This window comes from Lonchura striata, chromosome 9, assembly GCF_050655825.1.
Source record: "Lonchura striata isolate lonStrDom1 chromosome 9, ASM5065582v1, whole genome shotgun sequence".
Lineage (NCBI taxonomy): Eukaryota > Metazoa > Chordata > Aves > Passeriformes > Estrildidae > Lonchura > Lonchura striata.
This window is the reverse complement of record NC_140711.1, coordinates 23,543,374-23,557,456: the sequence shown is the minus strand read 5'-3', so window position 1 is coordinate 23,557,456 and position 14,083 is coordinate 23,543,374. Positions and strand designations below refer to the sequence as shown.

General features: G+C 43.2%; 1 protein-coding gene across 10 annotated transcripts in view; it reads right to left on the bottom strand.

Moving 5' to 3' along the window:
* MCF2L2 (MCF.2 cell line derived transforming sequence-like 2) overlaps nucleotides 1-14,083 on the bottom strand; it is a 157,726-nt gene that overhangs the window by 6,795 nt on the left and 136,848 nt on the right. For 5 of the 10 annotated variants that reach the window (XM_021543705.4, XM_021543689.4, XM_021543697.4 and 2 more), the window contains exons 26-30: nucleotides 11,681-11,790; nucleotides 7,762-7,857; nucleotides 5,165-5,254; nucleotides 2,988-3,059; nucleotides 1,258-1,344 (exon numbers count right to left, since the gene is read on the bottom strand). In XM_021543705.4, the coding sequence (XP_021399380.2) occupies nucleotides 1,258-1,344; nucleotides 2,988-3,059; nucleotides 5,165-5,254; nucleotides 7,762-7,857; nucleotides 11,681-11,790 (455 nt within the window). The remainder of the gene's footprint in view (nucleotides 1-1,257; nucleotides 1,345-2,987; nucleotides 3,060-5,164; nucleotides 5,255-7,761; nucleotides 7,858-11,680; nucleotides 11,791-14,083) is intronic. The other 5 variants (XM_021543715.4, XM_085587247.1, XM_085587250.1 and 2 more) reach the window with 5 other exon arrangements.

The following is a 14,083-nucleotide window of genomic DNA, read 5'->3' as shown; positions in this document are numbered from 1 at the left end:
CTTTTGTGCAGATGGCAACCATTATCTGCACTTTCCTGCACTTGATGCCTGTCCCTTTTCTGGTAGGGATAGGTATGACTACAGGCCAGCTCAGCAGAAACAGACCTTGCATCTACCAAAAGATTCTGCAGCCCTGACAGATACAAGCTGAATGGAGTCAGTCAATTTACCGTTGCCTTCCTAATTAGTGTACCTGCTGGCATTATGATTCACAGGGACTTGGCTGAGCAGATGCTGAACCAAATTCTTTACATCCTGTGTGTCACTGCTCTCAACAAGGCAAAGCTCTGGCCACAAGGCATGGAGACAGATTCTCACACAGTGGGAATATGCACATCCCAGCACTCTAAACCCACACCAAACCCTGGCCTGAGACAATACAAAACCTAAGCCAGGCAGTTCAGGCAGTAAGGAGAAAAGTGACCTGATCTAGGAGAAATAGGTTTATCAATTGGTTTATTTAATGCTTTCCCATGCACATCCTCCCTGCTATAGGTACTGGTTGGTGCAACACATGGTCATGCAGCTCTGCAGTCCCTTCTGCCACCCAGGGACTGGCTGCTCCAACAGCTGCAGCTCAGATAAAAGGGATGCAGGGACCTTCTTCCAGCACAGCTGCATCCCCAGCTATCACCCCACAGGTCTGGTCTGGTCATCTGTGCTTTCAAAGATGTAAACCAGTCTCTCCAAACTGACACTGTCCTGTACCAGTTTATTCACATCAGCAACACTAGCAAAGGTCTAAACATATAAGAATACTCTGATTCTAATTAATTTCAAACTGCTACTGCAATTTTAATTCAAATTCACAGGCTGAACTACAAACACCAAGAGAAAAAGATATCCCTCTACTCCATTAGACAAAGCTTCCACAGTCTTTTGCCAGTCATTTAGAAACCTCACCAGCAAGAATTCCTTACAAATACGTGCATCAGCCTCCCTCTTCCATACAAATCCCTATTCTAATTTCAGAGACTAAGAAACAGCTTGTTTCTCATGCTTAATTCTTATAAAATAAGACAGATCAAATTCTGAGCTTTCTTGCTTTCAATTAAAATAATTATTTTCAGCCTGACCTCAGAAAACCAGAATCTGGGGCATTGTTTCTAAGCTAGTGACCCAAGCTTTTTCTTTCCTTGTTTTGATGGGAAATAATATTCACCAAAAGAGAAAACTCTCCTTATAATAGAGTAAATATTATCATAAATTTAGTTTGCACTCTCAAATTGAGTTTACAAACACTTTAATTTTGTTTACCTGTCTGTGAAGCAGATCTAGGTACGGATCTCGTGGTGGAACCAGCATTACATTTAGTCTGGGCCAAAATGGTGTTCTCAAAAGCATCTGTGACAGGAAGTACAATTTGTGTCTTCAAGGTGAAATAGTGACCAGACAACCAGTACAAAGTGAATTCCTGCATCACCTCTGCAACTGACAGTCTCTTTAAGAAACAGGTGGACTGGGGTCCAACAGTTATAAAAGAGGAGACACATGACCAGCACAAATGAGTGAAAGGACAGCAGCATTCCACAGAAAAACTGTAAGTCTGAGAAGGACAGAGAACAGCGAAATGAATCAAACAGAAGCATTGATGTTAATTAAGGAAGACAGTTGCTGAGTGAATAGTGCAGTGTTCTATTTCATTACAGCTTCCTTACTCATTTTTAACACATTTTCCTTGCAGCTTTTCAAATAATTTTGTAGGTGATAATTTATGGGTTTTTTTTTAATCCATACAGCAGCAAAAAGAGGACCAGGGAGACCAGAAATTAATGATTTCACTCTAGATGAATGCAACAGAATTTTGGGGGAGAACCCCTCATGTTATTACCTCAGTCAGAGCCCTGGCAATAGCAGCAGTATCTTCTGGTAAAGGGGTGATAATGTTCATTGTTTCCTATTTAAAGGTACTCAGTCTGGTGAGGGATGCTGTGCAGCAGTACCTTGTTTTTAACCTGTGAGGAGCAAGTCAGTTCTGCAGATAGTTCTTGCACCTTGAAATCCCCCCTGCCCCTGCAGCCACAGGGGATGCTGACATCAGGGCATCTGTCAGTGAGGAAAGCAAGGCATAAACCCCACACTTTGGGAAACAGAATGGTTCTAAACGTAGTGCCAGGGGTCACTGGCATAAGGAAATATTCTGCAAACAGCAAAACTGCTGTCTCTGAATTGTTTCTTCCAACCTCTCTGTTCCTCTTCCACTGGGAGTACCATGGGAGATAGCTCTGATATTTCACCAGTTCCATCACTGACCTGTTCACTGGCTCTTCCTACCAAGTTTTTGTGCAGAACAACACAATGAAAGGAGTCCTCAGCCTGCATCTCTCTCCTGCCTGTCCTGAAGCAGGTACTTGAGGTACCTGGCTCCTTGTGTCTCTCTAAGGCAAATGGTCAGGGGAAGGGGAGGGCTGACAATGGAAGCTGGTGATCTTCCAGTAGCTGAGGAACAGCATCCCAATTTAACTCTTTGGTATTGTTTATTAATCAGTAATTTATGAATCTGCTGCAACCAATTGGTAGAAATTCTGCTTGTCTGAAATGAAACACTGCACCTGAAATGGCTATTAATGCACAGTCTAGCCTCCCCCGTAGTCTTCATGCACATGGCTCCTGCTTCTCTCATTAAGAGTAGACACCAACAAGGGAAGAGGGATGCAAGTGGCCAGACTGCAGATGAAGGTGAAAAGTAGCCCCTTGGTTCCCTGATGCTTCTCTCTATGGAGGGAGGCAGAGCCAGGCAGAAAATCCAAATCCAGGTGACAGCCTAGAGCTTTACTTCCCAAAACAGACAGAGAACTGGGGCTTTAATTTAGGCCTGTGCCTAGGTGAATATGAGTGCAAGGGACAGGCAAGGGAGTAACAAGCTGTCTTGATCCCAGTTATGCAGATAAACTGACCCCAACCCCTAATGAGCTCCAGTGTGATGAGATGTGAATTCAGTGAATAATATCAAACGAGGTTTTCATGCAGGATGGAAATACTCCTACCTTCAAACCCCAGGGGAGTTGGGTCACTCTTTATTTCATGTCTCTTGACTTTAACTGCAGGAACAAGGGGACCTGTGTGGAGTTTATAGAGTCACAAGACTGTAAATACTGTTAAAGGAGAAACTTGCTTTCCTACCACCTGAAAATACTAACTACCTAAGACTTTTCACCCAGAAGAATGACCAACCCCTGGGTTCTAGGTGGTGAAGACACACACTTCTGTGAAGTGGATAGGGAACAGACCCCTTTTGTCAAAAGACATTGAGACATCACAGCAGAAGAATCTGCTTCCCTTCGGGTCTCACAGATGTTCCCTCACTCTGCCCAGGAGATGGCACTAAGGCAGCCAGACCCGCAGCGCCCGCCCTCAGCCGGGAGGCTGGCAGGGCACAGCCACAGAGCCAACACTTCTGAGCCACAGAAGGGGGGGACACCAGCCACGGGTCATGTGCAGCACTCTCCTGTGCCCCGACTGCAGATGTGGGGGGAGCTGAACTGTCAGGAGTGAGGATCAGGCACAGCAGCAGCTGCAGCCTCAGAAGTGATGGCCACAACACCCTGGCCAGGTCTGCATCTGGGCTGATGCTGAGACAAGACTCAGGCATCAGTTCTTTTGTCATCGGAAAGATTTTCTTAAAGCAGATGCTGTAACTAAAACACTTAATTGAAAAATACTGATTCTGTTTTCTAGCTTTGAAAATCATTGCAGAAGTAGCTTTCTCAGTATCCCAAGAGATTGACAACAGTCTTTTGACAAACAGGATTCTAGGATAGGATTTTTTTATATGAAACTGTAACAAATTTTAAATGTCACAGCAATTCACACATGCTCTCTTTGATAAACCACACTAAAGAACAACCCTTGGTTGCCCATTTTCTTTGTAGAGATGTGCTTCATTCTGTTCCCCAGCTTTGAGAATAATTATTAGGAAATAACTCAGTCTTCCCATAATTTAGCAACTGATCATGTATTTCTGAGTTGTTGCTGAGGGCAAAAAACTGTAATAACCTCTTCTCATGTGCTGTGCCCATCACTTCCATATGAGGATGTTCTAGTGCTGTGGTCTAAAGGTGCTGTCAAAGAAATGTTTGTAGGTAGTGAGACTGTCACATCCTTCCTCTGCCCGTCAACCCCACCATGCCCTCATTCCCTGGCAGCCTCATTGCAGCCAAGAATGTGGCTCATATCCTTCACGGCTGCTGAGAAGGCAACAGATACTTGGCAACTTTCTTCCTGACAAGTATAGAGCAAAGATTTTTATACTAATTAATTCTGCCATTTTGTCTTCTGTTTTGATTTGTTAATTGCCCTGAAAATCTTAACCTTGCAAATCAGTTCCTCCAGTCCATTCCAGCAATTGCCAAAAGGTGGTATATTCAGAATTCCATGTAAAACCATATGTTGTGTTGTCAAAATTATCCCTGACTTGTAGGACATGTGCTCACAATGATTTTCAACACAATCAACTTGCCTAAATTCATGGGTTGCTTTTGAGGTTAAATCTAGGCACTAGTACAGTAAACTCATATTTTGTAAGTGCCTTTTCTAAAGCTAAATAAAGCATATAAATAAAACTTCCATAAGCTCCCACACAAACTGCATGGAGTTCAGTGCATTAGGCACCCAGTTTCCTTGCACATTGGAAAATTTCCCTGCAAACATAATTTCTGACTGTAACAGTGATATTACTAAACATAATTAAAACTGGCATCTATTGCTCCTCTGGTTTTGACTTGATTTCAGGCTTTCTTGATATTGCTATGCAATGAAGAGATTTTCTCCTTTTTGAAAGCAGAAATCCTAAACAGCTTTAAGGAAACAGAAATAATTTCAATTGAACATCAGTTAATCCAAACCAGGGAGAACTTAGAAACTTAACCCCACATCAGCCAAAAATTAATCCAATTTCCATGGACACCAGCAACACTTTTTGAAGTTTACAATGGAGAAACTGGGAAGAGTCACTCTGCGTGCTGGTAGCACACCTCAATACACATCCCAAATGTTCTGGCCTGCCTCCTTGCAGGTGCTACACTGGTGCTGACTCTTCTTCTACTGGAACCTCGTGCCTTTGTAAAAGCTGAGCCCGAGGTGCTCACTCTGTGAGCAGCATTTGGCAGTGAATGTGCCAGGCAGCAGGCAGGGGAGGGGAGCTAAGCAGGCAGCAGGACAGTACCTTTGGTGACAGCAGAAGCATTAACTGTGGTGCTGATGGAGGAGGCTAGGGAAAAGCGACGGGTAACTTCTCTGTCCTTACACTCTGGATCTGGGAGAACAGACAGATGCAATGCAGGGCAGGGTTAGAGGTTAATAAGCACTGGGGGTAAAAGATGTTCAAAGCAAAGCAGCAGCTGGAAAAAGGTAAATAGAAGAAAGGTTGCTCCTCTAAAACAGAGAGAAAAAAAATACCCTCAACAAGGTGAAAAGCACAGAAAGTGTTATTATGAACATATTTTCAAAGCAATTCCAATTGCACCAAATTTAATACTTCAGAAAAGAGCCATGCCAATTATTATTTTAGCAACCAACTAGTGTCCAAGTACAGCTACAAAACACAGAGAAATGAGCATGATGGCTGGAATGGGGTGTGCATCTACGGATGAGGTTTGGATCATTTTAGACACTGAACTGCTTGTTCTGTGATGACTGACCTGAAACACACCGAAATCAAGAATGAATGGTTTGGAGTTCATATTAGTCATTTCTAAAATTTGACTGTGTGAATGTCTGAAAATATTCTCCAAACTTCCATCTTTACCAGTGCAAGCCAGCTTGGAGAAAGTGAAGGATACATAGTGGTTTTTTGTTTCCTTATTTAGCATCCTGCCTTTTCTCTAAGTCTGCTCAGGAGTAAAGACACAGCTTTCACTATGAGATGTGCTGAAGTTATGCCCACCCCAGGGAATATGAACTTGGCTCTGAAAACCAGGATGGCTAGTGCTGACCCAAGGGTGGGGAGATGCAGGGTGCTTTGAATGTGGACTTGGATACACTTTGGTGCCAGCTCTGGGATGGCTGTCCCAGGGATCTCTGCACTGATGGAGTGCCAAATGCCAGTTTCTTTTCCAGACATCAGCATTTCTTTGACTAAAACACCAAAGTAATTATATACAACATTTTCCATCCTGTCATATCCAGCCTAGGCAGACATTCAGCATTTCTCTGAGTGTCCATGCTCCACTGTCAGTCGACACCCGATCTTGTTTTCACCCTAGTTAGTTGGGATATTATATTGTTCAGACCTTCCTTTTTATATGCTCTGGACAGAAACAGGCACAGCAGGTCTGAACCAAAGTATGCTCAGCTCAACACACCATCCTTCACCATGGCCAGTAACAAAACCCTTTAGACAAAGTGTTGAGGAGCAGGACAAGCTGGTTGCACACACTTCCCTGTTTCTCCCAGCTTCCAGCCGGCCCTGCAGTGCTGAGGGGCTTTGCCTGCAGCCATGACCACGGCCAGCCAGCCTGTCTGCCAGCAGCTCCCTCTGGGCAGGAGCAGGTCAGCACCACAAAGTGAAACAGGACATTGTGTAAGAGGTGTTCCACAGGAATCCCAAGTAACCAGGCCCAGCAAGGCTTTGAACTCGGAGCACTTACAGCTGAGGGGTTATGAGCTCTTCTGAGCTGTGCTTCACTGTCTGGAACACTGAATACAAGGCAAGACATTTCATATGACAAGAAAAACTCAGATTAAAAAGTGAAAGAGGCCCCAAACAAAATTGTAAATCTAGACTCGCAAAAATTGCAGCATTATTTCTGAAATCTGTGTCTTGTCATTGATTTTTCTGAGTCACAAGATCTAAAATCCACTTATTTTTATATTCAGACATTGAACTTTGTCCATCTTGGATCTCGCTACCACATGCAGCCTTAATCTTGTAACCAGAATCTTACAGTAATGCTGACTCTTGGTGCATTCCTATCTACTTTATCACATTATAATTTAATGTTTCTGTATTTCTGCTTTTATGCTTTCATCTTGGTTCTTCCTCCTTTGATGTTCACCCTCTCCATCACTGCATACTAACCTTTCATCTCATAGAGGAAATGCTATTTATCAGAACAGGAAAAAAGCCACGCAAAAACAATTAAAGGGAGTAATTACAGTATCTTTTCAGAAAGTGATTGTAAGTAGTCATTCAATTTAGTTTCTATTCACATTTCTTTCATTGCTCTAAAGTCTCTTCTTTGTACAGCTATCACAGGAACTTCATGGATATCTACTAAACATTTATGCACAAGTTTTCAAAACATAGCATTTTCTGGTGTCATATAAAATAATTAAGCTGAATAAAATCCCAGATCTCCTGAATTCTGATTCCCCACTAGGTCACAACTGAACAATATTTGAAAAAATTACATCCAACCAATGGATGATTTCACACATTAAACTCTCATGTAGCAAAATTGATACAATACTCTTTATCTTCAAGCCTGTAAGCTGCTGAAAGAAGTTCTGTTGACCATTTAAAGCCAGTTCACACTTTGACCCTTGAGAGAAACTGGAAACAAATGTTATTTGCACTTTGCACCAGTAGAAGACCCAACCAGCCGACCCAGAGGTTGCCTTGCCAGTGCTGCTGTGGGAGCAATTTTTGGTGACAGTGTCTTTGAGCAGAGGAGTCACTTGTGTGCACCAGGAAGGAGCATTTGGGTGAGATGCGGCAGCACTTTAGGAAAGGGTGATGGATGGCACCATGGGATGGAGAGAACATTGTGGGAGTGCAGGAGACAGATGGCCTGAGACCAAATGCTGCATGGGTGATTTTACCTTTGGGTGGAGCTCTGCGGTTGGAAAGACCTTGCAATGTGAATCGCTTTCTAGCAAGCGCTGTGCGCTCAAGGTTAAGGCTGCTGGAAGCATCAACTAGGAGAGAGAGGGAGAGGGAAGAGAAATAAGGAAGGAAGGGACAGCTGTTCAGCTTATGGGAAAGGAAAGGTTAGCAGTGGATGACAACTAAAAAGAAATAAATAAATTTTGATTCAGTTCAAGCCTGAGCAAGAGCTAATTAATTAGAAAGGTGACATGAGGTCAGGGTGAGTAAACCAGCGGAACCAAACAGAGCCCTTGGGTTGAGTTTGGCTCACTGAGTTTTAATGGAGAACAACAAAACAAAACCAAAGAAAAACAGGTGAAGGGAGGTAGCTCTCATCAAAGGAAAATACAATTTAGCAGCAAGCTAGTGCCTTCTGTTATGGAAACACATCATTGGTTGGAACAGTGAGTTGTAGGGAGAAGTAAGAGAAGAAGCCTTGCAGTGCAGGACATGCAAGTGTTGGGAGCAGTCCCACTTCTGCAATCCAGCACTGGCACTGAAGAGTCTGCCCTCATGAGCCCTATGGCTGGTACATCATCAGCCTTACCTGCTGAAGCCTTTCTAAAGCCTCTGAAGCTGGCAGAGTCATGCAATTGATCTCCTGATCTGCTGGGATGTAAGGATGCCATGCCAGCAAAGCTCACATGCCAGGCTCCTGCATGAATAATCAGCCACGCTGTCTGACAGCTGCCTCTGCAGAGATCTGTCACAGATGGTCCTGAGGCTCTGGGCTTGAAAGATACTCAGGTACTCACATTGCAGGAAACAGGACCTAGATCAAATCCCATATCCTGCCAAATCTTCCATCTGCTCCTTTCTTGGTGTGGGCAGATAACAACCAGAAGGTTTATGACAAAGGAGCAGGAGAAAAACCATGTATTGGGTACCTGGTTCTGAGCCTTGGGATTTAACCAATAGATTTTCCTCCTCTTTAGTTCATACACTGTCACATGAAAATCTTTAGAGGGACAAATGAAGACCAAAAGTACAAAGGAGACAAAGAGACAATGAATCCACACTGACAGACAAACAACAGACTGACAAGCTGTGCTTCCAAAGGAAAGTGCATCCCATCACTTCCTGATTTGCAGCCAAGATAATCCAGGATCTGAGGTGCCTGCATGCATAGGTGGGTGTGAGAGGAACAGATTTTAAGAACACAGAAGAATTATGTCACTGTGGTTCAGCTCCTTCTACCCAGTGCCAGCTCTGGGCCAGGCAGGTGCACCTGGTGAGGAGCTGCTCCCAAGCAGTGGGGTCAGCTGTGGGGCTGGCTCTGCCAGGCAATCTTTGGACAGATACTGTAGCTTATAAAGAATTCAAAAACTGGTATATAAAATACATTTACTTTCTGCTTTCTTAGAGCAAGAAAATCCAGAGCATTTAATTATCAGAGAGTCCCACAGGGAGTACAGCACTGCATGTGCAGAGGGCTGGGTTCCTGTGTTAGTTCTTCAGCTCTGCAATTGAATCACTTCCCTGAGGGACCCCTTTGCATTTCACAAGTCCCCACAGCCTCCCAGCACCAGCAAAGCATTAGACACTGGTCTCAAAAGTCATATTGTCTCCACCTGAGTCATTCAAACCTTTTCCTTCATTCTGCAGGTACACCAAAAAACCCTGGAAATTATTTCCAAACATAATAAGAACCAGGTCCTGATGGACAGTAGGATGAATGAGAGCCTGAATGCATACTTCAAAGAAAGCCAACAGCATCCTGGGCTGCATTAGCAGAGCTGTGCCAGCAGGTCCAGGGAGGTGATGTTTCCCTTGGCCCAGCACAAGAGACCCTCCTGCAGTGCTGTCCTGTCCTGGGCTTTGCAGGACATGGGCATACTCCAGTGAAAATCCAGTGAAAGGCCATGAAGATCATTAAGGGATTGCAGTAGCTGACATGAGGAGAGAGTGAAAGAGCTGTGATTGCACAGCCTGGAGGACAACAGGCTCAGGAGGATCTTATAAAATAAAGAAGATGGAGCAGATGCTTCTCAGTGGAGCCCAGTGAAAGCATGAGAGAGGCAACAGACACAAATTGACATATGGGAAATTCCATTTAAAAATGTGAAAAACCCTTTTTACTGTGAAAGGGGTTAAGTCTAGGACAGTGCCCCCATGGCAAATTGTGGAGTCACCATCCTTGGAGCTGTTCCAAGAACCCAAATGGACATGGCTGTGAACAGCTTTTTGCAGCTGATCCTGCTTCGAGCAGGGCAGTCAGACAAGGGGGTCCCCTACAGGTTCCTGCAGGATTTGCTCCCATTTTGTTTCAAGGCAGTGACTCCATCAGTCAGGTCCACACAAAACACTGGTCTACACAGAGAAAAGTCTGCCACAGGCACTTGTCAACAAGAATAACAAAACTGAAATAGATTGTCAATAGTACCCTCCCCTTCTGTACTAGAGAATCTCACCAGTATTTTAAAATAATCTGTGTTCACATTAACTACACTGATATTGGAAGCATTTTACAGGCAGTAGGTGGCACAAAAGAGACCGTTTTGGCAGAGCTCCAGGCTGTATCCCGGGTGTTGGAACATTTTTGAGTTCAGCCTCCTGCAGAGCCCCAGCGGTAGGTGCCTCACAGGGACACAAACTCGAGTTTTGGTGGGACATCTGGATCTGAAGAGCATTTTGCTGGCTCTGCAGAGCGAGGTTTGCAGCTCAGGATGCACAGGACACCCGAATCACCAAAGAAGAACAGACTCACTGCCCAGCCCTGCAGGAAGAGCCACCCACCCGAGGATGAGGATGCTCTGGGCTGAGGCAGTGGGATCCCAGCCAGAGCCCTGAGGAGCTGCTCATGGGAAAGGAGAAGACAGAAGAATGACAACCAGCACGGAATGCAAGCCCCGTTCCCACACTCTTGAGTAAGCTGGACAGTTAGAAAACATCAGTAATCTTCCTGGATTATTTTTTTGAAAAGGGGTTTATAAATTTAAAAGTAAAAGCTACTTTTCTGCTTTTTGAATTAGAAAAAAAGTCTAAATGTTTTAAAAATAAAATTTTAGTGAAACAAAATTTTAAGATTGGGTTTTCTAATGAAGAACCCATAACCTTTTTCCCAGCATGAAAACCTAATGCAATTAAACATCTTTTAGTAAATAGCCTTTGGTGAATATTTTTCCAAGAGAGATACTCTATTTTCTTTTTAAATATCTTTATAGATAAAGGGGCTGTTTCTTTATGCCACATTTGGGCATTAATCTCTTAAGACCTTACAATTTTCTTTTCTCATATTAGTAGAAAATTCTTTGTTCAACATTAAGAAATACTGCCTAAAAGAGAAATTGCTGTCAAAAGATTTTCTCTTGCTGCTGTCAGATGAGATTCAGTTTCTTTATAGTGTTTATTTTAACTTCTGTTTTATAGAAGATGTATTGCACTTATGGCCTCAAATAATGGTGGGACTTTCTGTGACTGCCTGTGGGTTTATTTACTGTACACCTGAGGGGAACTGATATACACAGAGGAGGCAAAACACTCTCAACTTAAACAAAGAAATCAGTTAGCAAATCTGTAGGAAAAAAATTTAAGTATGTCTAGAAATCAACTTCACCAGGATACATAAGGTTAAAACACATATGTTATTGTCCCCTAAGTTCTATTTTTAAATTACACAAGTTGTATAAAGAGCACTATAAAGCATCGAAACTCAGACTTAAAAACCCTAAACTGGTATTGCCTTTCGGTGCTCACAAATTTTCATGGTACAGTCATTCAGCTTTGTTTCCCCTTTTGTTTCTTTGTTTTCAGCATTGATTTTTCTATGTTGGGTTAAAACAACGTTTTAAAGTACCCTCATGAAACTCCAGAAATATATGCAAATATAAAAATTTTACCCTTTGGAAGCAAAAGCTCTATCAGAACTCCTACCTCTCTTTTGTCTGGCGCTGGGACTGGAATTCCTGTTTTTATTGTTTGATGCATCCACATTAGATGTCTCAGATTTGTTTTCATATATACTTGATGACTTCCTGCTATACCTTGGGACATAAGAAATACAAAAACAGTAACATCCTTGGTTAACATCTAATAAAGCACTGAGCACTAAGTATTCTTTTTTTCCCTTAGACATGGAAGCCTAAGGAACAAAGGACTGGTTTTAAAAGGCTGTGTGCTATAAAACCCTGCATCTGTGCAGGTATGTGTGGTGGGAAAAACCCATCCTCCCTCCTCTCCACACCACACAGTGAGGGATGTGCTTCATCAGAGTTGAGAAGGGGAAAATGAAGAAACAAGATGATTGTCTGCACAAGTTCTTTTTGCAAGTACAGCAGATTTGAAAGGTTGGAGTAGGAAGCCAGGTAAGAAAAGACAATCCAGATTTCCCATCCTTTGCAGCATAAATACATTTGTCATCCAGGAGAGAAATGGATACTAAATGGTCATGTAGAGGTCATACCATGCATAGAGCCACATATGAATTCTTCCCCAACATCTGTTTCTTCTGCTCTTTGGAGCATGAATCCTAGTGGGATATCCCTGTCTGTAGCTGGATCACAAATGGGAGGATCCACCTTGACAAACCTGCCCAGGTACTGGTCTTGGGTAATGGGACTGAGGCCCCTGTCCCAGGTTTGTAGGACATTCAAGTTGTGAGGTTTTCTTGTGGTTCTTTGCAAATGTCTGGTGGTTTAATTTGGGTGTCTGACTGTTATCTTTGGCAGACTGCACCACACAAATCATTTTATCTACACATTTGAAATATTCTTTGCCAAGGTGCCTGTTATTGACATGTATCAGCAATTAAACTGCTGCTTGCAATTAACACGAGCTGCTAAACTTAAAGTTCACAGGGTTTGTTCTGCTGTAAGGGAAGGTCCAAGATATCATTAAAATCTTAAAAATATCTTAAATACTAGAGATTTGTAAATACCTTTTCTAAATATAACGCAGTCCAGGACTCATTGTTTAGCATTTGAACTTCTGACCTGCTTCTGATGGAATTTTAGCAAAGTCTCTGTTACCTCCTGTACTAAATCAAAATGTGATTTTGCAGCCTAATGTCGGGTACAAAATGGGGCTCAAAATAAACATGGGAACAAATCCAAAGCACACTCACATTTCCTTCTTTTTCCTCCCTTTCTTCCCAGCTAGGCTGGGATAACTGTGAAACATGCAGCTGACAGAGTTAAAGATTTACAGCTGTGAGAAAGACACCAAGAAAATACACAAGCTTTTTTGAAACAGCATCTGCAGCCAGATTCCAAGAGTTTGTGTTTATCCATGTTCACAGGATATTTTTACATGGATGTATGACTGCATCAGTCATTTCCAACAAAGCAGATAGTTAAGCAGTTAGAACAATAGACTATTTAAGTTTCATATGTTTAAATAGATTAGAAAACAATACAAAGAGATAACTTCATTATCAATGAAATGCAGCAGCTATCCCTTGAGAGAGATACAGCAGCAATAGATACCACAGGGCATCCCAGTTTAGGATTAAACAGTGAACTTTGTGGAAGAATTTGGAGAGAGAGAGAGGAGAGAGAGAGAGAGAGAGAGAGAGAGAGAGAGAGAGAGAGAGAGAATTGAAATGGGCTGAACAGGACTTAAGGACACTCAGTAACTGCCTGTATTAAGGATGCTGGCTCCAAGTGTCCCTTTTCCCAACACCTCAGCTCCAATCCCAAGTCAGGCCTGCCTTATCTTATGGAATTGCAGTCCCAAGTGATGTTGGTGGCATGTAAACAGTAAAGGGGATAGTCTTTGTCATGGAACAGATACAGCTTGGGGAGGGTAAAGCATCCTGCAAAGAGATTTCCCCATTGTCACAGCAGTGGCTTGACACTTCCCAACAGCAGTCACTGTCACACATGGGCAACCCAGGAGTAGGTGTCTGTTGGGTAGATGATGTGTCAATGATTAATCAGCCTCCTTCTGCTGGCAGAGCACTGATGATGCTGGCTGCTCTTTAGCAAATGCTGTCTCCACTGGCCTCCAGCACCTTCACAACCAGGGCTGCTTGGTCACATCAGCCACGAGCACAGAGTGTGCCCGTGGTGGTACTGCAGTCCAGCCTCTTCCTTCCCCTCCTTGTTTCCCCCCAGCATCCCAGAGCAGGCTGAAGAAAGGGCTCCTCAGTCTGAGGAACTCTGGATCTACCATTTCACATCATCTCCTGCAAAGTCAGCTTGATGCTGCAATTCCACTGCCCTTGCTTATCTTGGGGACACAAATTACAGATAATGGGACACCCTGAACTTTGTGCCATTCATCACAGCCCAGAGCATTGTTCCTTAATGAAGACTCACTGTATTATTCCTCCTTTTA